At 41.7% G+C, this 27,863-nt stretch overlaps 1 protein-coding gene across 1 annotated transcript in view; it reads right to left on the bottom strand.

The window, feature by feature from the left end:
* Positions 1–27,863, bottom strand: part of Cdh6 (cadherin 6) — a 135,095-nt gene that overhangs the window by 56,864 nt on the left and 50,368 nt on the right. The window contains exon 2 of the mRNA XM_059276492.1: positions 575–938. Within this exon, the coding sequence (XP_059132475.1) occupies positions 575–802 (228 nt within the window). The 5' untranslated portion in view covers positions 803–938. The remainder of the gene's footprint in view (positions 1–574; positions 939–27,863) is intronic.

The following is a 27,863-nucleotide window of genomic DNA, read 5'->3' as shown; positions in this document are numbered from 1 at the left end:
TGGTTCTGGCCGGTTATCTGGGATAAGACCAACCACCCCCACTTGCAGTAATAGTAACTACTATAGCTAACCTCTGGGGCTGAGTTTGGCCCAGAAAAGGTGACTTCGATTCTGAGAGCCAAGGGTGTAGGGAGAAGCAGAGGTAAGAAATAGTTAAAGTGACTCAGGTTCAGAATGTTTGCTTTCAAATGGAGAAAAAGGACTTGCTCTCCTCACAGCATAATCGCTCTATTTCTAGTTTTAATAGACCCTACTTTACAGAATAGCTGGACCCCATTTTTCCAGCTAAACTAAAAAAAAAAATTAAAGGATTTATGATAATCCTCTGTGGATGGTTGTGGGCGGCTCGTTTTCCACCGGAGCATTCTCTCTGTGTTGCACAGCTAATATTTCTCAGCTTCTTGCTACACTTTCATCCCGCAACTACTCAAGCGAGGAGAAAAAAAAGTCTTACCAGATAAGCAACAATTCATACTGTATTGGGGAATAGTTTACTCCCTCCCTGTCTATTTCTTAGCAGTAACTTCTTCGGGCTCTTAAGCTTAGACTGTCAAAGCACCCAAAGGAATCCTACCTTGCCCACATACTGATAATCGGATCCTGTGTATTCCTCCAGGAGGAAGAACTGATTCCACATCCAGCTCCTTTTCGAACGGCTCAGCTCATGCCTGCTGTTTGCAGGGAGCTCCAGGGCCCTCCTCTTTGCTGGGAAGCCACTAGTCCTTTTAGATAATGGGCTTGAGAAAGTTGAGTAGGGCTGGTCGACCCAAAAGAGCAGCAAGAAGCACAGGTAAGTTCTCATGCTGATGGCAAGGCAGACTCTTGAGTCTCTGGGTGGTGAGTTCCCCCTTCCTGCGTGCGTCTCTTTTCACTGCACTGGATCCAAGCTCATTCCTCCTTTCGTCCTTAATGTACTTTGCTTGGCTCTCAGAAGGTATCTGGAAAGAATAATAACATATCAAGTGGTTTTAGAGAACCCTAAAATTCAGTGTTAGAGCAAATAGGCAGGAAAAAGAGCACAGACATTTGAATAGCAAAATAACAACAAAAAAAAGTTGGCTATCAATTTTGAACCGAGGAAAACTGTCTTTTAAGTACACAGAATGCGATATGCGGAAGAGGAGGCACATACCCAGCAGGAAATGCTCTTTCTGTTTTTCCTTTTATATCTCTTACAAATCCGACTTTAAGTAATAGCTTTGCTAGAGTTCAACACACCACGATGGATCATTTCACTACTCGTTTGCTTTGGAATATGTGGGCTGAGATCTGGTTAGAAGCATCGACTTTGTGTTTCTGATTCTATTTGCATATTTATCTCCACAAGCAAGTCCAAGGCAGAGGATACCATAGACGATTTCAATTCAATTGAAAGTGGATCATTTTGAAATTTCACTGGAATATACTGAGCACCCGTGATGTGCCAAGCATGAGTCGAGGCAGAACTCTCTCTGCAGACTCTTGGCTGAGGAGATGTGCTATGATGGATCAGCCGGGTCAAATAAGGTTGGAAAACACCATACGCCATCTCTTCAAAATGCAGATTTGCAGAGGGAAGTTTCTGAAGTGATATTTTTTTTTTTTTGCAATGGTGTTAGTAAGCTTGTATTTAATCCCAAAGCTTTGCAAACTTGACCCTCCCTTTCCCCTCCACCCCGTTGTGCCATGAGACCTATTTACACTATAAAAATATATAGAGAATTCATATTTAAGAACCCTGTAATGTACTTTATGTTGGTAAATTGTCATATACTGTTTGAGCTCATTGAAAAATGGACTTTAGAAATTTAGTTGTCTCAGAAGGTCACTGAAGATCTCTTGTCTGGGGATAGGCTGCTCCCTTAACGCTGTGGCAGGGAGGAAAGAAACCAGAAAAGCAGCCCCCAATGTGTCCGTCGTGGATCTGACATGCCTCCTGCAGAAACCTGCCAAGTATGACGACATCAAAAAGGTGGTGAAGCAGGCATCCCAGAGCCCACTAAAGGGCATCCTGAGCTACACTGAGGACCAGGTTGTCTCCTGTGACTTCAACAGTGACCCCCACTCTTCCACCTTCGATGCTGGGGCAGGCATTGCTCTTAATGACAACTTTGTGAAGCTCATTTCCTGGTATGACAATGAATTTGGCTACAGCAACAGGGTGGTGGACCTCATGGCCTACATGGCCTCCAAGGAGTAAGAAGCCCGCCCTGGACCACCCACCCCAGCAAGGACAGCAAGAGAGACCCTCGGCTGCTGAGCAGTTCCTGTCCCATCTCAGCCCCCATGCTGAGCATCTCCCTCACAGTTTCCATCCCCGAACCCCAGAACAACAGGAGGGGCTTAGGGAGCCCTACTCTCTTGAACACCATCAATAAAGTTCACTGCACCCCCCCCCCCAAAAACAAAACAAAACAAAACAAAACAAAACAAAACAAAAAACCAAAAAAAAAAAAAACACTAAAAAACATTTGTGTCTTAGAGAAAGGCAAGCCATTTCCACCTGAGGTGACTATTGTCTGTCCCATGCCAGGAAAATGCCTACAGTGGAAACAGGAAGTTGGACGTTGAGCCATGGGAAGCTCATCCGTGAAGAGAAAGCTCAATTGGAACTCCAGCTGATTGTCTCAACATCTCCAATCATTTTTTTTTTTTTTTGCTGGATTTTATAAACCATGATTTGATGGTCTTGCATTTGCTTTCTCCATCAGGCTACTCAAGTCATCTTTGCTGGATGCTGTGAGTTCCTGATTTGATGATGCTTTGATTTCTATCTGCTCTTTCTACCTATCAAGTACTTGCTGTTTATCATTTTACTTCTGTTTGTGATGTACTTAGGGAACTCTCTCATTTGAAACCAAAAGGATGGCTATGGTAGATCATCTTCCATACAGAATAAACTTGTAAGAAATAAGTAAGTAATATTTCAACTTCCTTAGGAAATCCTTGAATTGGATTTCTAAATTTCACTTGTGTTATCAGCAATCAAATTGTTCAAATAGTTTTGATTTTCACAAATGCATTTAACATATCCCAGTATCACAGCAAGGACCACTGACTGTGCAATTTTCAGAAAAGTCAACTATTAAACAATGTGGGTAATTATTTTCCATGGCAATTATTAATTTTCAAGAACGCAACCTATTATTTAAAAAATCGTGGAGCCAGACTCTTGGCAAAGATGTCCAGTTTGATTCAATGGCGTATGCAATTAAAGTCAGACATGCCACATCTCCTCCCTACACTCTCTTTCTGCCTCGGCCTCCAAAGGGTGCTGGCATTACAGTCCTGCCCCACCACAACTGGCCTACATTCCTTGAAAAAAAAAAGAATCCAATGAATCCAACAGATAACACATTTATCACACTAGTCGAATATTTTCTTGAATAATGCACCAATAACTACAAGAACTTGGTGATGAGAATATGATGGTTATTGGGTGGGAGCATCCTCTTAAAACTCTACAGATAAACATCATCGGTAATTGGTCCAGTATTTTTGTTTCCACTTGACCCGCTATCCTATCACACAAATGTGTATAGCTGACAAGGATTTTAACTTTGTGTTGTTGTTTTCTCCACCCCAGCCTTGAGTAATTATAGACATTTAACACGGCAATTCTATTGGGAGGGAGGAAAAATATTTCATCATATTCAGTATTTTCAAAACTTTATTTGATTATTATGCATCTTCTTGACAGCAGGCTGGGGAAGTTGAAAGTTCCACAGGTGACAGAGTCTGCACTGTGACTATTAGTCAAGTTGGAGAAATGCCAGGCCACAGTATACTCCTCAGGCCTTAGCCTCAGCACAGGTGTGGATCGGCCGAGGACCCATTAGGCAGGGATGATTCTTCCTTCTCTTCTTGGCTGGAGCAGGGAAGGGACTGAGAGAGCATGTGGAGAAAAGCTCTCCAGAGATGCTTATTCATTTTTAGAAATAGAGATTACGCTGAGGTTGATTCAGTGAAAATTACATTTTTCTTAATTTCCCACATTCGCCATTATTTGCGAAGACAAATCCTGCAGTGAAGAATTACTGCTCTGCTCTGTGTGTGCCCCGTGGTGCTGGCAGGAGAGAGGGCCGGAGAGAATGGAGGTGTCAGCTGCTGAAAGCTGACTCCTAAAGGCCATTTTAAAGAAAAATTCATCCCTGTGGGCGTTGTATGCAAACTCTACAAGCTGTTGCCACTTGAATATTAAATATTAGTTCTTTTTTAATACCACAGATACCAAAATGTCAAGTATTTCATTTTTTTCTTAGTTAGTAATGAGCTTTTAAAGCGATGCAAATTTAAGCAGTTTCCATGTGCACTGTAACATTAGTGTTGCTATAATCCAGTTCCTGTATCAATCTGACAGGCTGAGACCTAATGAAAAACTCAATATGCAAAACAGAATGACGACTATCTGCTCGTATTTGATGTTAGTTTTTTAGAAGGGTGTATTTCTATGTAATTGAATCCCTATAAATCTGGAAAAACTGCCTAATTGCATTTGACCACAGTTTTTTTTTTTCTTTTGTTGGCAGGGTTATTTTAGTATCTACTCCAGAGAGGGGCAGTTTCAGGAGTAAATGAGTCACTATGTGCAAAGAACCTGAGATGGTACCTGCCACTTAAAAATGGATTGCTAAATACTAGCTATTATTATTCTTGTTAATACCATTTGTATTGCAACCACAGATCCAAATATAACACAGTGGGAGTCTGAGGATGGTCAAGTCCCTCTTAGGACTAAGTTTTTGCATTATCCAGAAAACACCTCCAAGCAAGTCAGAATTCTTTCAAAGTTCAAGAATCGAAGCCCTTTAGGAACGGGGTAGACCCATTTGCTAATTGTTTACTTTCGTGTGGCATTCAGTTCGGTTCTGACAGTTAGAGTGTGGAAAAGGAAAGCAGACATCCCCTATCTCTGTGGCTGCTGCTCACTGAAGGAAGGGGACATGGACAAAAGTAGCGTGCCCTAGAGGAGCCACACGTTCATGGAATGTATGTGTTTTCCTTCCTGTCCATCTCACAAGCTAAGATTACAAAAAAAATCTTTACTTTATTCAGGTGTAAAAATACCAGGGCCAGCTTCCACTTAGTTTTGCCTTTGTACAAATGGTCCTGGTAACCAGCATGCTGACACAATTCTCATTGTAGTGTTAGATAAGAATTTGATATAACTAGGACAAACGCTATTTACATTTTAGACTTTGCCTAATCCAAAAGTATGAAGTGGGAAATAACTGAACATAGTCCAAACACATGTCTTTACTGTACGACAGCAATAATGACAGCAACCACCTCCCCAGGGTTCAAGGTGTTGAAGGTCAGGGAGTCGGGCAAAGAAGTGCAGAGAACCATGAGAACTTGGAGGAGTGTGGGAAGCTGGGCATCCCTGAGCAGCGGAGACAGGAGAGAAGCACGGGGCAAACAGTAATGGATGTGAGGCTCATTCTGTAGTCTCCCGAAGTCAGCTGGAAGGACGAAGAACCGAGGGCATGCACTCATGCTGGATTTTAAAATTGTGGGCACCGTGTTCAATCAGGAGAGAGCCAGAAGATAGATGGTGGGAGGGGGAAGCACAACAAAGTTGAGGCTGTACCAGGGTGCCACCCTTCCCCCTTCTTGCATGCCTGTTGGCATCAAGAGCAAATCAGCTAGGCGCATAAACAACGCCATAAACACTCAAATTGAACCATCTAATTACAGTCGAATGGTAGCTTACGAAGACCCTGACTCTCCTTTGGATTTTCTTTTGGGAGCAAACTTGCTTTTCCTTAAAGGCAATTGTAATCTCTGAAAGTTGGTTTGTGAAAGTGCTTAATCCAGAGAAACAGTTTGAATCTCGTAGAAGTTTTATGTTAGTGATATGCAGAAAGCAATTAAGATGTTTATGTATAGTAGGGCAACACCCCCCATAATGTTAGTAATTGCATATACGGAGACTGTATTTGCCTAGAAGACAATATCAACTTTAGTTATCACAAGAATGCTTAGTTAAAGGGGCTGGAGAGATGGCTCAGTCATTAAGAGCACTGGCTACGCTTCCAGAGGACCTGGGTTCATTCCTACCACCCACATGGCAGCTCACAACTGTCTGAAGCTCCAATTCCAGGAGATCTGACACCCTCACACAGACATACATGCAGACAAAACACCAATGCATGTAAAATAAAAATAAACAAATCATTACAAATAAAGAATACTTAATCAAGTCCAGGTTTTACTCATATATGCCATTTAGAAAGTTGGATTCATTAATTCAGGTTCTACCAATTTCCAATATGTAATGATTAATCCAGAAGCTGAGTTGATGTTCTCCATTGATTAGCAAAGCAGTTCCTTTAGATTTCAGACTTTAATAATATAAAAAATGTTTCATTGGATATGTAGAGTGAGAAGGAGAATTACAAGGTCTTCAAGTTCCCTGGGGCACTTTGGAATCACCTTTCATTCACAAATCATTAATATGCTAATTAGAAAATGTTTCCATTGATTGAATTGCTTCTCTGGTGACTTATGTTTGCTAACAGTTTGAATGACTTGACTGTATTATCTGGTTTTGATGCTGATTCCATTACACTATTTACAGACAAATAATATTAGATATATTGAAAGCGATATAATTACACTAATGCTTTAAAGTTCAGACTTGGCATACATTTATTTGCCCTAGTGTTGGTGATTAATTCTAATCAGGACAATGTTTCTACACTCTGTCTAGTTTACAAATGAAACCAAACACATCCACTGTTTTGCATGTGGGGGTCTTCAGTTGGGTATTGAAAGCACAGGAAACATTCAGTAAAGCAATGCTGTGGACTTTCTTTAACCACTGGCCATAGTAAAAGAATTGAAAAAATTGATGATGAAATTATTTCTTCAGATAAATGATGTTGAATACATGTATCTGTATGGTAGCACAATATTTTGCTTGAGGCTACCCACAGAAAACATTGCTACAAAAATCTACACTAAGTCATCTCAGTCACAAGCATAGATTTTAAGCCCATCTGCCATCAATACCTTTGCTTTTCCACTTTATAATTAATGAAATAGAAAACAGCTAGTTGTTTATAACTACTTAACTTTGTTCCTGACCCCATTGCACTCCAGGAGCATGACATTCTTTTTACAATTATCGTTGGGCAGTTTCATACATTAATATAACAAATTTAGTTGTTTTTGCCCCTCATTCCCCCACCTATCCCTCTCCCTGTCCTGTTAAAACCCATCTTCTCCCAACATCTCCCTCCTACTTTAACACCTTCTTTCTGTGTGATTCACTGACTTGAATTAAGAGTCTCTCGCCCGAGTGTGAGTGGAAGGTTATTTAGTGGGGCAAGGGCAACTCTCAGGGTCTATACCACTGTGTAAGTGTTATGATGTCCTTAACTGTCACTATCAATGGTTCTTTAGGGAGGGGAGTGATCTCATGGGCCCTCCTCTGTTCATCATGAAGTGGGAGGCAGGCCTAGGCTTGTGCAGGTCCTGCACAGATAACCGCAGCTGCAGCGAATGCACGAGTACAGCTGCTGTGTCACATCTGGATGATGTCATTTTGCTGCGCACCTTCTCATATGCTAGCTCTTGCATTCCTTCTGCTCCCTCTGAACATGTTCTCAAGTCCCACTTTGGTGCACTGGGGCCAGGATATTGTTTAGTACATTAAAATCTAGCGAGTTAAGGAAGTAGAACATATACCAGGATGAATTAAACTGTGGTGCTAAACAAACACATAAAAAAGAGTTTAATAGCCAATTAAGTTTGTTTAAGATTAATTCTTTTAATCACTCAACAAACTTGGTTGAATGGGTTGCCATCTGCTGTGACTAAAAATGCATCTATTGGACATGGAGGATCTTCTGGAAGTGGTCGACATGAGGATAGCACCATCAGAAAATATTTGGTAGGGATTTCACTTGAAGTCTTCATTTCTAAGCCCCCATTTCATTTTTCTGTAAATGTCAAAGTCACTGTGGAGTAAAATTGGTTCCGTTTCATGTGTGTAATGAACTCCACTGAAATGTGTCAAGCAGCTTTGGCACCTCTCACCGTGTAGCGCTTCCCTTGTGCCAATGAATCATCACGGCAGCAGCCATCAAATGATGCCTGATTTTTTTTGTAAATGTTTATATTTGTGAATAACATGCCAAGCTGTTTGCAAACGAATGCATTTCCAGATGAAGCCATTTCAACAGTATTACTCTCATTCTAAAATCATATTCCACACATTAGATTAATGAAGATAAAATCAAATGTGGCATAGTACATAAAATGGGTTTTTTTTTATGAAGTTGGGGCTCAAGGAGTATTTGGTTTGAGATATATAGGACAAAAGAAACACATGTGAATCAAAGACCCCTTCTTGTTCTACATGTAGAAAAATGCCTAAAATTGCCTAAATTATGTTATTGTCAGAGAAATGATCACAATGTGGATAAGACTAGACTCTTCATGCCATATATCTGGGTCAAAAATCTTAGTTCTGCCCAATAAGAGCTGGACAAACAGAGGACCTCAGTTTTCTCTATCCATAGTAGCTTCCTCTCAGATGCCTGGGAAGATGAAGTAAACATCTGAAGATGTGTGGTTTGGCTGTGACACTCAAATGTCTGCCATGACTTCAAAGCCAGAGAATGACTTAGCAAAGGGTACACATAGGCCATCCTTGGGCCATATGTTGCCTCTCAAGTATTTCTATTTTGCCTTTTTAAAGTCAGGTATCAATGCCATTACCTAGTTACAAACACAAACTACAAGGCCAACCCACAGGACAAGAAATGCCCACAGATGTAAGGGGGCATGACGATGATGGGCATCACCAGCTGCTCTCAGATTGGAGTGGAAGCCTGCTCTATAGGAGGGATGACATACCTGGTACTGTAAATCCAGTTAAAAACCCATGGTAAAAGAGGCCATAGGCCCTTGGGGAGAACTCATTACTGTTGTTTAGCAACACTGACGTGGTACCCGATTGCAATAAAAATATTGTTTATACCCATAGGCAAATGCAACTCTCATCCTTAATCAGAGAAGCTTCTCTTTCCAGTGAATGTTGGTCAATGCAGATAGATGCTCATAGCTGCTCAACATGCTTAGAATAAATGGTAGACAAGAGTTCATCCCTAAGCAGGACATTTTATCACCCCTTCTATGGGTCAGGTGACACTGTGGAAGAGGGAGCAGAACATATGGATGAGCCCCAAGGAAGTGAGACTGAGAAATACTATCATTAGGGCATTACAAAGCTCTTGCAAAAAGGATCTCACAGCAGCTGAAGTTGTTTGCTCTAGGCCTGCAGAGCTTGGGTCTGTCAACAGCCAATCATGGATTGGAGCGGGGCTCAAAAAGTCCTAATGAACTATTGGCAAATGATGGATTCTGGGATAGTCAATGTCTTCAGTTGCATACTTAAAGGTGAACCTACCAGACTCTGGTGGATGGTCCCAAACCTGTGACCACACATGTGGTCCTGTTTAAAATCAATGAGGGTGTGAAACAAAACAAAAAGGCCTGAGAAGGGAATCTGTGGAGTGCAGGGGAGATTTTAGGGGTAGGTGGCTGGACGATGAGAGTGAACAGAACACACTAATATCTGTATGACATAATCAAAGAATAGATTTCATCAATGTAAAAAGTAAATAAAAAAGTTGAATCATGTTAATCTTCAAAATGAACTGAACCTGAATCTTAGCGGTTCTCACTTTTATTATGGAGTGTGGAGATCTGCCCTCTACAGCAGTACTTCCTGCTTGCCAGGGTCCGCACTGCTCCTTACTGTCTTCCCTCTAAAGGGCTTATGTTTAGCTGTCATGTGTCACCTTGTTTTAGTGGATCTACTTGCAACATTCCCTCATGTACCTTGCCTGGCTCCTGGGGGCCTTCAGGCTTGTGAGCCCTGTCTCTCTCTAAAAAGATTTACTGATGCGAAGAAAGGAAAAGAGAAAGTATTTGATACTTTTAATTAGCTGTTCATGGCATGAATTTTAAACGTTTCTATAGCAGACCATATGTTTAGGCTACAGAACTGGATGAAAGACTTGCTTTCATATTACCCTCTGTTTATGTGTTAGGTTCCTCTGGCAGTGACATTAATTTTTCTCTTTTTGACATGGAGCCACTTAAGACAATGCAACTTAAATGAGACCGGGAGATGTCAAAACTCACTAATCAATCAACATAAATGGCTTCCAGATTTCATTGAGTTTGCTCTTCCTTCAGTCCTTAATAAAAGGGCAGCCTGGGAGAATTTGCTGGTAGCTATGGGCAAGCAGGAGACAGAGTATTTTTATTGGTATGAGAAGTTCAACAGGTCCAGCCTTATTAAATTACAAAAGGAGTCACATGATTGGGTGTATCACTGAGTAGCTGTGAACTTGATACATCATCGGTATATGCGTTCAAGGCTTGTACTTACATAAAGCATAGTGGGGAGTGGACGTTATTATTTTTTGCTGATGTAATTTATCATTTCTTATATTAAGTCTTTTAATGAATGTTTTGCTTTTATCAGTGATGTCTAACTCATTCACACCATTCTGGTTAACATTTAATATATCCTGTTTCTGGACCCACTATGTGCCAGATCCCCACTAAGTACATCATGATGATCCCGTGAGTAGATAATAGAGATTGAAGCTCAGAGTGGTAGAGCCACTTGTTCGAGATCATTCAGTGAGCATTATGATGAAGTTAAATCCTAACAGAGCCATCAGAGGAAAGTGGCCTTACCCTGAACCCCTCTGAGGAGGTCACAGGCCAGGCTCAATATAGCCATGACCTTAGAATTGATTCTTTATGACTTTCCTAAAAATTAGCACCAGCACAGGTCTCCAAGGGGCAAAAATAGTCATCATGAAGCATATGCGCTAAATAAGAACAGCAAACAAACATCTGTGCCATGCCAGGTAAGTAAGTAAGTCCTACAGCAGTCTGCTGAGTTGAGGCCACCCTCTTATCTTGTTGTATAGTTGAGAAACACAGGATTAGAGGGTCTGGAGACTGTGCCCAAGAGGACACACTGAGTGAGTGGCAATCATCTACATGTTTCTTCTTCACCAAGACATCAACCATCCCATTTGTGTTTTACTTATGAAACAGCATCTAGGTTTTATTTGCTCTCATTTCAGGCAAAAGTTCTACAAATTTATCATGAGCTTTCTAGATCCCCACCAAATTGAAGACAAGGCAAGTGGTACTGGAGGCCGGGCTTTTCACATTGGAGGGAGGAGTAACTGAAGCTCAGGGAGTAGCTGCAAAGGCAGGCGGAGGAGATGGGAGGGAGGGAGGGAATCAGAGCCTGGCCTTGGGAGAGCCATGGAGACTTATGATCCAGTGCTAAGAGCTGAGCCTGGAATATAGTAATACTAAATACAATATGTGGATGTAAAAGGGGTGAAAGCGTGCATGCAGCCTATAAGCTTGAGATGTATGTAGAACGAGATTCATGAGCTAATAATGATCTAAGGAGTAAGCATGAACATATGGGGACTCTGGAGAGCTTGAAGGGCATCACTATGATACAAACACATGGACACACACAACAATGGCCCTAAACAGCTAAGAAAAGATTCCAATTCTCCTGAATATTTGGCACGAGAAAGCATAGATATATAGAATAAATTTAAGAATTGCTTTAAAAGTTGCTATGGCAGTATTTATAAGATCTCCCTCCCTCCCTCCCTCCCCCCCCCCCCCCTCTCTCTCTCTCTCTCACACACACACACACACACACACACACACACACACATACATACACACACACACACACACACACACACACACACACACACACCCCTTGTGCAAGCTTTTATATATCTCTAGGCTTTTGTTTCTCAAGTATGAAATTAGAGGGCTAGCTTAGCAGCAGGAGAGAAGCGCAGACCAGGTCCAGCTTACCCGTGTATGTCCCTCCACTAACACTTACAAGGCCCAAGACATTGCCAAGGCTTGGCACGTTGCGCTTCTGTTTCCTCACTTTTCACTCAAGAGTGGTAGAGTTGCGGGTTCCAGGGGAGGTGGCGAATCAAACGTCCCTTGTTCTCTTTCAAATTACAAATAAATGAAGAAATAAAGGAGTCGTAGATGGAATAAAATTACATTCTTTATCACTTAAAAAAAAAAAAAAGCCAGGTGGAAAAGACGGCTTAGTGTAAAAGTCAAGTAGGATTTCTAAGTAAACTCTGGAATTAGGCAGGCTCCCACTGAGCCTGGGTTACCCTTTATTTTGCCTTTAAAAAAAAAAGAAAGAAGAAATGGTTTGCGCCTCTGGATTGCAGGCTCTGATTCGACAGTTCAGAGCCCCCGAGTGAATGAGCTTCCTCTCCTATGTCTGGCCAGTTCAAGGTATGGAAGCAGAGGACAGGGGAAAGTGATGGGTAGGTGCCATCTTAATCCCCACTAATTAAAAACATCATTAGAAACACAGTGTTCCCAAGAGCCAGTCCATCACTTATTATTTATTGAAAATTCTTGAATTTACAGGTTTGCTTCTTGGAGTTGTTCACAACATCACTAAAAGGAAAAAAAAGTATGAATAATTTAAAGATGGAGAGCTTAAAGGTTCCCTAAAAATATCTTTTGCTTCAGGTCAATCAATGCATTACACACAAAATAAATTCTTTTCCACTTTGCCTCACCTTTCCCAACACACACACACACACACACACACACACACACACACACACACACACGAACAGATGCATGCATGCATACAGAAAGGATAACGATCTAGATATTTTTATGTGCTTCAGACACTTGCCTGTTAACACTGAAATGCTACTGTGGCTATTCTCATCCAAAAGGAAAACCATATTTTTAGAGGTGTAGGGAGCAAACAGTCAAAGCTTCACTGCTGTCTGGGAAGCTTTGTTCGTTCAGTGTGTTTTATGTAACACTATTTGCAGAGGATTCATACTCTAAATTAGATGCTTCTTAGAATATCTTGGTGTAATAACTTAGAAGAAATGTATTTTAATAAATAATGCATGACAATTTAAAGAGGCAGTACAACATTCAAAGAGTTCTTAGAGATTAAAAAAAATATGAAGGGGACTTGTGAAGGTGAAGACGTATGTTGTAACTAATTGGAGATGTTTGCTGACCATCAAATTAAACTCGCACTAGACAGTGAGACAATATGCTTGAATGGAATACCGGGTGCTGTATCAACTTTGATTGCCTTCATTTGGAAACTTTAATTAGAACCCCTGTTTGCTTGAGTCAAATTGTGCATAAAATATCACACAAAAACATTTTAAAAGAGAATTTTAATTATACCACGAAAGAAATGCCCCTGTTCAATGTTTACTAAACACTTGCCAGAACAAGTTAATTAATACATGCTTAAAATATGTGAGAGAAGAAGAAGGAAAAGAGGGGGGGAAATCACATTTATCTTTTGTCAAGGTCTGCTCCAGTTGTCACAGGAGTTCCGGTTCCAATTTAACAACTGTCTGTCACAGTGCACATGTATAATTATAAACAATGGGTGGCCAGACAGCGCAGGCCAGGGGAGAGCGCTTCCCCACTGGAAACCCTGTTCCAAGCTATTGCTCAGCGCTGTCTGCTCCACAGCTGTCCAATAAGTGCTTTTCCCTTCATCTTCCTTTGTGCTGCGGTACTGTATCAGGGTGCTCAGTTATCGCTTCCTCACACAGGTCAGGAATATGGCTTTTTTAATTATTTAAAACGATAGAAAAATATTTTTAATAAAAAGACCATATGTGGTGAGAAAGACCATATTTGGGTGGCATTGAGTTTTTACTCCTTATTTCATTTCTTTATTTAAAAAAATTTTCAATTTACATTTATTGGTGTGTGGGAGTGTGAGCATGTGTGGGTGGAGGTCAGGGGACAACTTTTGGAAGTTGATTCTCTCCTATCAGGTGGGTTCCAGGGATTGAACTCAGATCCTCAGACTTGGCAGCAAGACCTTTCCTGGCTGAGTCATCTGGCCAGCCCCTTTCTGTTTAGTCACTTAGCTGTTTTTTGCTTTATACTGATCTCTCATTTTCCCTGTCTGTGAATGTGAGCCATGACTACTTGTATTAGAAACATCTTTTCTGGCAAGCTGCTGAGGGGCTACTATAACACTGAGGGGTACCAGTCTTTCTGAGATCTGCCATTACCTTAGAAAGTTTATGGAAAATCAGAAGAAAAAGTACCTAAAACTAATTCAGAACCCTTTTAGAGAAAGCATGTACTGCATTAATTCTCCCTGCCATTATTAGAAAGATGCACTTAAACTCTCTCAGCTTCTCTGTTTCTAAACAGTAGGCCATTTGTCAAGACCCAAGACCATGACTGTTCTTTTCCTGCAAACTATTCTCATATCCGTTTTGTCCAGAAGCATTTCTGAAATGGTGTTCTGTATCGGGCTTGCTAAAATTTGTTCTCATGTTACTGAAGCCAATTGCCGAACTTCTCTAACCCACCAGTCTGGCCTGATCCCACGTGTGTTTACAAAATGACCCCGACTTGAAATTCTGTTCCAGTGGAGACAGGAGAGGTGGTCTCGGCTCAGCCTGCACTGCATTAAATAGAAACCGTGCTAGAGTCAAAATGTCTGTGACTCTGCAAAATTCATACTTCATCCCGAGTGTGACGGTGGTTGAGGTAAGGGTCTGGAGGTAGTTAAGTCATGGGGGAAGAGCCCTCATGAATGAGGTTAGTGCCTGATAAAAGAAATCCTAGGCAGCTCCCTCACCTGCTTCTGTTGGGTGAGGAGAAAGCAAAGAGACACCTAATAAGGCAGTAAGCCAGCCCGCTAGTAGACGATCCTGCTGGGGTTCATTCTTGGACTTCCAGCCTCCAGACCCCTGAGATATACATGTCAGCTGTCTATAAGCCACTGGGTTTATAGCATTATTGTTAAGGCAGCTGTAGCAGTTGGGGTACGGTGTACATACACTCTCAGCACATTACCACAAACATAGGGAGCAGCCATTACTCAGGGCTGCTTTAGAGATCACGGCCTACCAAAAGCTGTGTGGGAATAGCATTCAGGGCAGGCTACTACTGTCTTGGAGCTTGATGTAAGGGACAAAAGGCCACAGTTTCACCAAAGGTAGCCCGCTTAACGAAACAAAGCAGAGAACTTTCTTATAGGAGTATTTTCCCTTAAAAAAAAAACAAACCCCATACCTGCCCAAAGAGCGCGATGCAAGACATAAGCCCACCACTGGCTCCCCGGCTCTTATTACTTCCAGCTGGCAGGGAAAACAGACTTTCCTAATGTATTTTCTTTCGGTATAAAATAAGAACCTTGAGTGCCAGCACATTTGCACACCTACCAATTATGAAATGAGTTTCCTGAGTATGAAAACCCAGCCAAGATATAATTTAGCCTTGTAAGCTGCTGTCAAACTCAGCTTTGATTTCACTCGGAGCATCCAGTATTATTATTTGATTAGTAATTGTTTAATGGACTTCAGTGAAACTTTCAGGTTTTTTTTTCCCACAACACAGTAAAAAGTTTGTGTAAATGAGCACTTTTTTTATGACTCAGAGCACACACGCACACAGGCACGCACCCACATAGATACCTTTAAAAATGTTTTTGAGTCAAGTGTTTCTGACACACTAAGCTTAAAAGATGCCACAGCTGTGTCACTAATGTAGAATTTGTGTTAGGTGACGGTAAATAAAAATCAGGTATCCATGGTTATAAATTCCCATTTCCCATTTTCTTTAGCCACAGCAAAAAATTCCAATTAATTGAATCACAGCCAACCACAAATAATGCCAGAAGTGCAGTACTTGGTGCTTCGGGTCATGGGCAAACATTCATTAAGATGCAGAGGCTCAGCAGTAAAGACCTGGAATGCAGGCTTTGTCCCAGAATTAATATTAGTGTGTGTGTGTGTGTGTGTGTGTGTGTGTGTGTGTGTGTGTGTGTGTATGATGGATATGACTAAAGTTTCTAGAAAATGTAGCTTCAGCTATTTTAGACTGAGAAAATTAGGTACAATCTTTATTTTGCTTGACTTGGAATTTTGATAAAGTTCTGAAGTGTCATTTTCAAAAATAAAAAGATGAGTTCAGAATTTTTACTTGTATTTAAAAAAAAAATTGGCACAGAATTTACTTATAAACAAATAGGGACAATTTACAGGTTGTCGATGTCATCAATAAGCCAAGATGCTAACAGTGTGGATGGACTAAGGTTCATACACTTGCCCCAATGACTTTGTGGAATTGCTATTTAAATTTCTTTATTGTTCTTCTCTGTTTCATGTTCCATCGAAGTGCCAGATAAGCAGGGACCTCAATATTCGAGTGATTCACAATAAGAACTCACAGGACAAGACACATAGCACCTCCCATCTTCTACCCATCTACTTGCCTTCACATTTAACTTCTGAACTTGTCAGAAGGCATAGAAACCCATGTGAGCCCCTGCAGACATGTTTTTAGTGCCTTGTCTTAATTCCAGCTCCTGGGTGGTCCAGACATGATAGTTGCAGGGAGGAGATGATGTTTGCCATGAAAATGCTTTGGTTCTTTAGGATTCACCTGGTCTGGTGCCCATCGTGCTTCCTGGGACAGGATGGAACCTGGAGACAATTCAACCTTGCCCAGGAAACTAAGTAAAAATATTTCTTTTGGGTTCCCAAGTAGTAGCTGTTTCTCATAGTTTGAGTCATTGGCCATCACCCTGTGTTGTACACTGACCCTACATGCCAGGAAAGGAGGCCTGGATGAAGTCAAGGGGATGATGCCTTACTCCTTTTGAAGCTGGTGATTTATGGTGTGGAGGATGCTCTCATTATATATGCTGTGGTCTTTCTCCTTGTGAATATTCCTGAATCTTGGTTGACAGCAGTTGATCTGAAAGACTTGAGGTGTCTGCAAGGGGCCCAAAGAACGGATTGGTGTACTGCTGGAAGTGCCTGCTGTCACTACAGATGTCTGAGGATATGTGGGCTGAAGAGCCCCTTCTCCAGCTTACACTGGACCATCTATCCTACCTTGGAGCTCCTCTGCTTATCATTTCATTAGGTTGATTGTGTTCTGCTGGCTCAGGACCAGCAGCTTTTGTGTGGGATGGGCACTTAGAGGCTGTGAGTCTTTTGAAGGCAGAACTGCCAGGCCAGTGTGTGCATTGCTCTTAGCATCTCGGCTACATCTTGGTATGAAGGCAGGAATGGAACCAGAGTATGTTAGTTCTGCTCCTAGAATTGGTAATGTTGGCACCTAGCTCAACTATCAGAAGAGTGTCAGGGATCACTCCCTTTGGCATAGCCTGGGTAGACTGGAGTGTCACTGTCCATGGTGCCTTGTTCATGCCCCCATCATAGGGACCCCAGCAACCAAGGGATGGGCAGAATGGAAGAAGACCTGGGATGAGAGCTGGTGCTGCTGAAGACCTGGAGAGAAATGAAATAAAGGGGAAGAAGCTGTCTGGAGTAGTGCACTGGTTTCTTTGTTAAAGTGCAGAAGCATCTCAATTTGGGCCTCTTGCCAAGTGACTCACGACTTCTCCTCTCTTCTGGTGTATGTGTCAGGATCTTTGGTTTTAAAATCTTCTCAAACTCTGGATTCTGGAAGGTCTGTTTATTTAGAAATTTCTTCCCCGGTAGAATTCCAGGGAACTCATTCTTCTTAAATGTTTGTATGAAGATATCAGATTTTAACCCCATGATGAACATCCACTTTGTTTGCCTTTAGGGTAATCATTATGGAGTCCAAGGCTGAGGCCATTCCCATCACTGGTGTTGCCCTTCTTCTAAGAAGCAGCAGGTTCACTATGTCTAAGGTGACTTTGGAATCAAATCTATATTCTCAACCATGGACTGTTGACTTCTATGGCCAGTCATTCTCTGGGGTTCTGTTTAAAGAAGCGGGGCATTGTTTAGGCTTGGGTTCAACATAGTGCTACTTCACTTCTCTTTTTTGGAGATACAGCTATTGCTCCTTAGATCTGTAGCAAGAAGTATCACTTGGATTCCATAGAGATCGCTGACCAAATGTGCTGCTCTGGGAAGCACAGGACCCTCAGGTCTTAGCAGGGCTCACCCATGTCTTAACACCTTCCCAGTTTATCACTTTGTTCATCATTTAAGACCCTGAAGGAGTCATAGGAAACTAAGGGAAGCCCAAGTAGAGGTGCTATGGGGTGTTTTGTATCTTTCAAAACACTCCAAATATGGCTTTGCTTCTAGTCTTCTCAGTTCTGACATATAGTCTTCACCCCTCACCTAGGAAACTTCTCTTTGCAACAAATGGGGACCATTACAGGAAATCACAACCAATCAAAATGCAGAGTTGTGAGCCCAGTCACAATGGATACATCTGCAATACAACTCTAGCACCTAAGGCTCAGGGAACATAGCAGAAAAGGTGTGTCGGGTAGGGTGGAAAGTCTGTAAGGATCAGGAAGTTTGCTGTGAGATGGGGCATCCTAGGAATGTCAGATGCTACCCATAACGTCTCACCAACATGACTGCATAACTGTGAAATGAACAAGGACAACGATAGACCTGTCAAAGTGGATGGGGAAAAACCATGAGGCCTCAATCCTACACAAAGAACTATGTTGACAGACTTTTGTTTTTCCATTGGCTTAGGCATAGACACATTATTGAAGAGGTAGAGAGTTTCTCCCCACATATGCACTTCACACACAATCATCAGCATCTGGAACTCTTCCTGCTTTATCATCAGGTCACTTGAATCATGATGGTGGAGTGACATGAGATGAACACGTATGTTGGTGAATTGTTCTACAAGTCAAGTCACAGATGACAGCCGTAGAACTGAGTCTTGAACAGAGGGTGAAAATCGAATGCAAATATAAAGTTCGACAAGTCTGTGTGAGCTGATAAAACCAAATGGCAGAGAACGGGACACCTTCCTTTATGTTTTATGTGGTTAGGTTGATCTGGTCTTTAGCAAAATTACTTACATAAATTGCTAAATAAAATTGTATTTGGGGCTGTAAGGTAGCTCAGTGGTCATTGCCTTGTACCCGCCAGGCTCTAGGTTCGATCCCCAGCACCGCTCTCTCTGAGGGTCAGGGAAGAGTGTGCAAGAGAGGATGGCAAGAATGCAAGAGATGAAGGATAGGAATAAAGGCTGCAAAATACTATCACCAGGGCATGACACAGCTATTGCAAAAATGCTCTCAGCGGCCATGGCACAAGACTAAGAGGTCAATAGCCAATCATGGACCGGGAGGAGCTCACGAAACCCTGATCTTCCTAGATGAACTACTGGCAACTGATCCAGAGGAGGGATAGTTGTTGTTTGCATTTTAATACACACAGGCGAACTCTCTAATGGATGGTTCCAAACCTGTGGTTACATAGAGGGTCCTGGTGGTTAACTAGTATGTCACAAAACAAACCAAAAAAACCAAGCATGTGGTAACTGAAACTGGGGTGGGGGTGAGAGGGGTGAGAAAGAGATAGAGGAGACGAAGATATGAGAGTCAACAGAATGCACTAATTACGTGTATGAAATTATCAAAGAACAAATGTGTGTGTGTGTGTGTGTGTGAGAGAGAGAGAGAGAGAGAGAGAGAGAGAGAGTCAGACAGTCAGACAGACAGACAGTGAGAGCGAGCATTTATTATGTAAAACATGGTGTTTGGATGTACCTAATAAATGTACACATGTGGGCTAGTTAAGTCTAGACTGTCAACATACACATCACCTCACATAATTACCACTTTTTTTTTACATTGAAAATTATTTTTTATTTTTTGGAGCACAACCACTTTCTGTTCTTTCTTTAAGGGAGCCCTGATTCAGTGAATTCCTTTTAGGAGGTAGTAGGATGACTAATATCAGTTTGAAATGGTTAAGCCCACCAAACATAAAAAATTGTGAACTATGACACAGCTAATTTAGAAATTTTCTACCAAATCAACTGCCATGGGGCCAGCAGAAATGATTTTCTGGACAGGATCTATGATTTTTCCTAATAGCTAGATGACTGGACAGCATTGTGTGTGCACTTTCTGACTGTGGGAGACTTCTGGAATGGAGACATTTCTTCATGTTGCTTTATGGCAGTTGAGTTCAAACAAGAAAAATTCCAAGAAAAAGATCAGTACAACTTGTTAGCCTCCAATTTATCATCCACCTCTACAAGATTTAATGGCAGTGTTAACCTGGAGTCTCAAGAATAATTATAGTCTAAAACAAGCCCTTAAAGGGAAGAGATGAAAAAGAGCCATGTGGAGGGGATGCCGTCCTCAAGCAGCAGCTGCATGAGCTAGGAGACTTTCATCGGGCTGAGTTAAGTACTCTGCTGCTGTGGGTTTCTTTTTTAAATTAAGGTGCCTAGTAAGGTTGAAAATAAAATATGTATGATTAGCAGGAAATACGTTGGCTCAGAATAGTTGGAAATGAGTGGGAAAAGGACAGAGAGGTGTTCCCCCCCGCCCCTCCAAGTCATTAATGGCTTTAGTTCACAGAAGTTATATCAAATACTTGCTTTGAAAGACTGCTTTGAGGTCTGCTTTTAATTTGAACAGTTAAATATCGTATTCATGCCAATGAATCCTTTTTCTTGTTTTAATATCATTAGGAAGAAAGCTTTCTTGGCCAGAGTGAATACTTTAATTGCTTAAAAGAAAAAAAATATAACACACATATTTAATACAAGCCTTTAAAACAATTTTCTTATATTGGCTAGGCACCTTAGTTTATATGATAGGCTTTTAGTGTTTAAATCCAAGTTACAGTGAACCATATGGAAAAAAAAGTCTCTAGAATAATATTTTAGCAAATAAATAACCTCTCACAGCTCTTTGTTGTTTAGCCTTTTCTGGTAGAATCTGCAGAGTAGTTTTACAGAGACCCTTTATTTTGATAATGCAATTAGAATAAGCCACACTCTGTATAATCCCCACAAACTGCTTGGGGCAAGATTGGGGTCATCACAAAACTTTGCTCATAAACTTGACAACATTGGTGCTTTAAATTTGCTGTCTCCAAATGCTCTTAGTAACAAAAATATTTGTTTTAACTCAAAGTGAAATGAAAGGCTTTTGTAAGTGTATTTGTGGTGTTTTTTGTTTTGTCTTGTGTTTTTGAAATACAGTATAATGCGGTCTCCATGAGCAGCATTTCCCAGTGCTTAGAATGATAAAGAAATGACTCTGGCACTTCATTTTGTTCGATAAGAGACTGTAGCATCCCTGGCTGTCTTCTAATCCAAGGTGGTCCTCCCTCCTTAGTGTTGAAGACACAAACCAATGGGCCACCAGACAGAAGCAGGTGGACATCTCAGTGAAGGGAATGGGCAATGGAATGAGCCAGACAAGGGCTGACTTCTTATGTGTGGCTTTGGACCCATTAGTAACCCTTGGAAGTTTCAGAACTCTCACTAGAGTGGTGGTGATCATGTTCCCATACTAGAATATCAATGTGGAGTCAAATGACAAAGCAGGCAGAAAGATTGACACATAGTAACTGTGCAGATGCCAAAGTAGACCGAAGTATTGAAACACAGGAGCTATTAGCAGGCCACTTTTTTAAAATGAGGGTTTGGTGAACTGATAACTTTTGATCCTTGCTAGCTTTTGAATTTTATATTATCCAGATAAAACTGCAAGGTTATATTGAGTGAAGACACCCAGGGGATACAACAGCAGAATGCAAAATATGAAACTTTCCAAGTCTTTGAGTTTATTGTAAGCACCTATACATAATTTGCAATATACTCAGTACAATCATTAAATTACTTTATTACTCAAAACATTTCTGCCTGTCAAGTTCTCTTATAGTCTGATGGTTAGTGTTACCTTCACATTGTGGCTTTGCTGGGGCATCTGGCTCAATGTGGGGATGAACAGCCCCTGACCAGACAACTCAGACCGCCATAAGCTGGTGTAGCTCTGTGGGCAGAGTGCTGACCTAATACATCAAAGGACCTGGGTTAAAATCCTCAGCATCTCCTATTGGGATGGTGCCATATAGTCCTGTGATCCCACCAGGAAGATCAGGAGTCCTGAGGCTATAAGTTGGGATTAATAGGTCTGTGAGCAGAGTGTGACTCTAGTCCACCAAAGAACCTGGGTTTGGTTCCCCAGCACACCCTAAACTAGGGTGGTAGCACACAAGCCTGTGATCACAGCAGAAGGATCAGGAATTTAATATCATCCTCCCATCTAATGTTAGCTTCTGGTTTACCTGGACTACACGAGAGACTGTCTCAAATCCACCACAATAGCAGAAAACATTGATCTCTGCCTATTCATCTAGCTTTTCAAAAGCCTTTGAGGTTCAGTGGAGAAGCACTGCATTATGATGGAGCTCCCTTGTCTCTGACTGTCCCACCTCATCCCAGGCTGAAATGCAGTCAGGGTAGGTTCCATGGATGAACTTTATGGATGAACATCATCATTTGTATTTCCATACTAACTTGTCTGGCTGAAGAATGGACTGTGATCAGATGGAGGTGGGGGATGGAGAGAGCAGATTTCTCTTTTTTTCCTTGGAAAACACCAACATTAAATAGTGAAGCATATGTACTCTGGTTTGCAACATCCTTATTTTGTAGTCCAGGGAGTTTCATTCTAGAAATAATGATGTATGCTTTGGAGAGACTGGATCTCATCCTCAGGGTCCTGAGAAATGTGTGCGTGGATAAGATTAAGCAAGAAGGAAGATAAAAGCATGATTTGGGGGAACCTGGTTATGTAGAAAAAAGGGTTCTTTGGTGAGGCAACATTCCCTATAAATAAAAATCCAGGAGCATGGCAAGATGGCGCAGCAGCTTAAAAAAATGCTTGCTAGCAAGCCTTATGACCTGAATTTGATTTCTGGAACTCACACAAAAGCAGAAGGAGAGAATTGACTTTCAAAGCCATTCTCTGTTCTTCATATGTACAGTGGCATGTTTGCTTGCACACACACACACACACACACACACACACACACACACACACACAATTTATAATAAAAGGCAGTGCTGGTTTGCATCACTTGTTAACTGTTTGACATCCTGATGGATTAAATAGCTACTCAACTTAAAATTCAAACCCTAATACCTTCCTCTGCCAGCCAGCGGCTCTCTGGACATCCATGTGCTGGGACACAAGGTTTAAGGAAATCACAGTGGGAGGATGGTGCCTTATTACTCTTCACACCTAAACAAATCTGGTAAAGTGGACAGGAGATGGGCAAAGAAAGAGCGTTGGGGAGCAACGGCAGGAAGGAGAAAGAGAGATAGCCCAGTCAAAACTGGTGGGATATTTCTAGTAAGAAAAAGATTGAAATAAAAATGCGAAGTTATTCCCCACAGTCAGTTAAAATTTCCTGCGAGCAATATTTATTGATTCCTGAACCCTAAGAGTTAGTCATTCTTGATTCATTGTTGGGCTACTATCTCAGTTCAAAAATTAGGCTGTGTCAGGTACATGCAGGGATCAACTCCAAATACTCTCCTCTTAGAAAGGAGGGTGAGGACTTGCCAACACTGAGCCTGCTGAAGGAATTTCCTTACTAATTTCATTTCAGAATCCTTGCTGTGTTTCCTTTTTATGCCCCTGACCTGGTGGGGTTGGGGACCTCATTCCATTCATGAATTCTGACCTGATAAGAACAGCATACGGACCACAGGCTGCCCTTTCTGGTAAGCAGTTTTCATAGGAATCTGCAGCCGGTCATACACAAACCTGACTTAATAGAGATGGGAGAAAAAATAAAATGAAAACCCTCCAGGAGTCGGAGACAAGTCAAAACGGTGCATTTAGCTTCTCTGTGTTGGTGATCCAGCACTTAAGGAGTTTGAGTTGACCATAAAACAAGTCTGCACAAAATCGGTCTGAAATTGTCATAAAGAAAATGAGCTTTAAACGTGTGGGAAATTCACATTGTGAGCTTTTCCTTTAAAAGTGGCATTTATAGGCTTGGTGGCTATCATTGAGACTGGGAGCGAACGTTTCCTGTGATAATCCTTGACTGTGGAACAGAGGGTGGGAAGAAATACAGGTTTGCTTTAAAGACATGGGCAGCATGGCTCCCTGTTTGAGCATGAGCTGTGTTTACCTGTGGGATCTAGCAGGTCTAGATGTGTCTGGCAGACTCTTGGGGATGGCCTGCCCAGATTGTCTGAGCCTGTGACACTATGATGCCTCTCAGGAGAGAATCATCCTCAGGGGGGAAGCGGGCAAGCTTGAAGGAGGAATGAAGCCTCAACCATCATAAGGGAAGGACAGTTGAGCACAGCATGGTGCTGCTATTTGGATCTGCCCTCCTGAGACTCAGGTGCCAGTCCAAGAGAGAGGAGGCTGCAAGTATGAACTGCAAGAGCTATTTTTCACTGAATTATTTGGAGATGCTGAAGTTTCAGATGACCTGAATATCCTGAAGCCCAATTGCTCATCGTGCTGCTGGCAAAAGCAGGTCCCGCTTCCTGTCTATTGAGGTGCATATGACCTGGATTGAAGATGGTCTCATTACCTTAGTGGGGATAGTCAGTTTTCAAGGGTGGTGCTGTTCTCTTCATGTTCCTATGTCACCAACCCTCACTGCCTTTGGGTCTGTATTTAGTAGCAGACCCCACAGCTCCATGTGGCTGAATAGAGTCAAGCCTAGGAGCAGAAGCCACTTACACAAAAGAATTGCAAGCTCGAGGAATATATAGCAAAGGATTCGAAGACTTATGCCAGGCAGAGAGAAGCAAAATTTTAGACTGAGCACAGGTGTACTTCTCACCTAATCTTCATTTCCTTGGCTGGATTGGTTGATTTAAAAGCATCCGTAGTAGTGGCCTATGCTGAATTGAGAGTCTAGATATTCATAGGAGAAGGAATCCAAAGACTTTGCAGTACAGAAAGTTGAAGTGCACTTATCTTTTGTTCCTGTTCACTTATTCTCACTAGTTAGTCTTTTTATACACCCTCTAGATGCCCTAGGGAATATATCTATATCTGTATCTATATCTCATACCAGCACCCTTGAAACATGCTAAAGATTTGTTCTCAGCAGGCTGACGATGGTTATGGAAATCACATACTGAAATGAGCTTCTTAGTTGCCATAGAGACTGCATGCAACAGGATAGAAAGGGCAATGTAAAACATGTGACTTCAAAAAGCCAAAGACATTACAACAGGTACCCAAGCCACAGTCATGATCAAAGAGGGACTACCTCAAGAATTCTTGGTGGTGGGTTTTATAGCATGGGAATTCTAGAACTTAAATAGTACACTAAGTTTCTTCTTGACCCAAAGCAATGAAAAACTCCAAATTTGGCGAGCAGAGTCACCTGATGCAGAGACTAAGTGCTGACCAGATTTCAGACTCAAGATAGTCCCTATGAAGTGAGCTTGGGTGCCCACCAACACATGAATCGATAAAATACATGCATAGAGTACTATTATTCAGAATGAAAGAATGAAATTCCATCATATGGAGGAAAATTGGTAAGATGGAGGCCATCGCACTAAGTGAAATAAGCCAGGCACAGCAAACAAGAATTACACCTCTTTCTTCATACATGGAAACTAAGTCAGGATGGTGGAAAGTAGAAGAGGGACTGGTAGTGGCCTGGAAAAGAGATTGGGAAGAGGAGGGGAGAGAGGAAGGGGGAGAGGGTAAAAGAAGGGTGGACAGACATGATCAATGTTTGGAAATATCATGATGAATCTCATTAATTACCACAATGAATATGTAATCATCAATAATTACAATAAAATAATTACAAATGAAGAAATATCCCCTAGATCGCTCTAGACTAAAGAAGAGGTTTGGTGTCTGAGGTCATTTTATAGACTCTTGCCTTCTCCAAGGGACCTGTGGATGTTCATCATAGGTGTGTCAAAGGAAAGGAAGAGACCCCGAGGGATCCACATTTGGATGGAGGTGTACATCTTTACCCCACTGATAATGTGCTATTTACCAGGGTGGGAGGGATTTCCATAGACTTCTGTCTCAGTGCTCACATCCCAGCAATCATGAGCTCATGGGAAGTTTTGGTTCCTGGGCTTATTTTATTCCAACTCTACACTGAGAACTGATTTGGGGTGGGACCATGGACAGTGGGTCTGAGTTGAGGACAGTCTTGGGCCCAAATACCACCACTGTGGAGCACTAACCATAATCAAGATTTTTGGGAATCAAGAGAAAAAGGGAAATTTGGGTGAAACCCTCCCTTTAGTGTTCCTAAAGTGTCCATCAGTCTAAGACTTAGCGGGAAATGGTAAATTAAGTTAACCAGTATTCTAATTAGGATGTGGGAGCCTCCTGCTTAAGCAGAGAATGAGCTGGAGCATCATATTCAAATATGGTGTAGACTGTCTCTTAAACCCAAAGATGTTATCATTCTTTGGGGAGGACCAGGCATGAACGTGGATACCGGTCACTTCTATCAACTCTTTCCTCCTGGAATAGATACTAGTCCTGGATACAGACACAGCACCTTCCACACAATGCCATGATTCTGACAGTACCACGTGTATGAGCTTACATGGCAAGAGTCACTGCTGAATGTCCATATGTCTACCATCTATCCTATTCAAGCATAGGGCCCTGCACAAAAATGGATTGACCTGTTGAGAATTGAGATACAACAGCAGTTGAGAGACAGCATTAGAAAGTTGTGTTACTGTCTTACATGATATTTTAATCTAGAGAATGACATGGGGTGCAGTTTTCCCCAAAACAGCATTTATAGGTAGAGTGGCACCTCTCATTATTATGTACAGGTCTTGTCTATAAATAATTTATTCCTTAGTCCCACAGATTTGGGCTTGGCTGGCTTAAATGTCTCCATACATAAAGGAAAATTGCTTCTTCAAGGAGACATAACACAAGACGCATTTAATTACGTGTTGAAATTGTGGCTATTGTTCATCACAAGTCAATATGTCATGGGTTGTAGGATGACTGGTCATTCATTCATGTTTATCAAGGAGAAATCAGGTGGGTGCCTAGGTAAAGGGGTAAGGGGGATTTGAGGAAACTCTGAGATGACACTTCATGTTGCCACACGAGGTATGGAATGGAGTCATTGTATGACAATAACTGCAATATCACTGAACTGCATTGCCTTTGACCTCTGAGCATTTGGGTAGACTAACTCTCAGTCTGCTTTGCAGCTAGGTGTGACCACATGACAAAAGTCTGTTAATGAGCTGCAAGGGACACATTTATGATATCTCCCGTGATGATTGGAGTAAGAATGGCTCTCATAGGGTCATATGTTTAAATGCTTAGTCAGCAGGGACTAGAACCCTGTTAGGGTTTAGGATTAGGAGGAGTGGCCTTGTTGGAGGAAGTGGGTCACTTGGGGGGGGGTGGGGCTTTGAGGTTTCAAAAGACTAAGCCAGGCCCAATGCTGCTCTGCCTCTCTCTGCTCATAGATCAGGATGTAGCTTTCTGCTACTGCTCCAACGTCATGAGTGTTTCGATGTCCTAACCATGATGGTAATGAACTAGGCCTCTGAAACTATAAGCCATCCCCTGATTGAATGTTTTCCTTTATGGATTACCATGGTCATGTTGTCTCTTCACAGCAATAGAACCTCCTTACACCCCTAACACCCTCCTTACATCCCTCCCATTCTATTCTCTGCAGTCTTTTCCTCAGAGGCTAGAGGTTAATAAGCTCATGGCTGTGGAGGAGGAGAAAGCCATAGGACAGAAGGCATAGGGTTTCTGAAATTCATTCGCATCTGGCCAAAGGCAGATTTTTGGCTTTTCTTAAAGATAAACTTCTACAGGATCCAACCACTCTAATTTAGGTTTCTTTAAAATCCAGTATTCCCCTAACTGAAAACCATTTAAATGTATGATTTCTCCATGGGTTAATGGGACATTTCAGAAGAACACCTGGCCATAGCCATTATGCATATATTCAATGTAGATGAGACAATCCAAAGATCTAAAGACCACAAAGATAAACAAGATAGGGATGGAAGGAGAGTTGGGGTGGATG

Source organism: Peromyscus eremicus, chromosome 11 (genome assembly GCF_949786415.1).
Source record: "Peromyscus eremicus chromosome 11, PerEre_H2_v1, whole genome shotgun sequence".
In the NCBI taxonomy this organism is placed as follows: domain Eukaryota; kingdom Metazoa; phylum Chordata; class Mammalia; order Rodentia; family Cricetidae; genus Peromyscus; species Peromyscus eremicus.
Note: the sequence above shows the minus strand (reverse complement) of the source record. Positions and strands in the feature narration are given on the sequence as shown.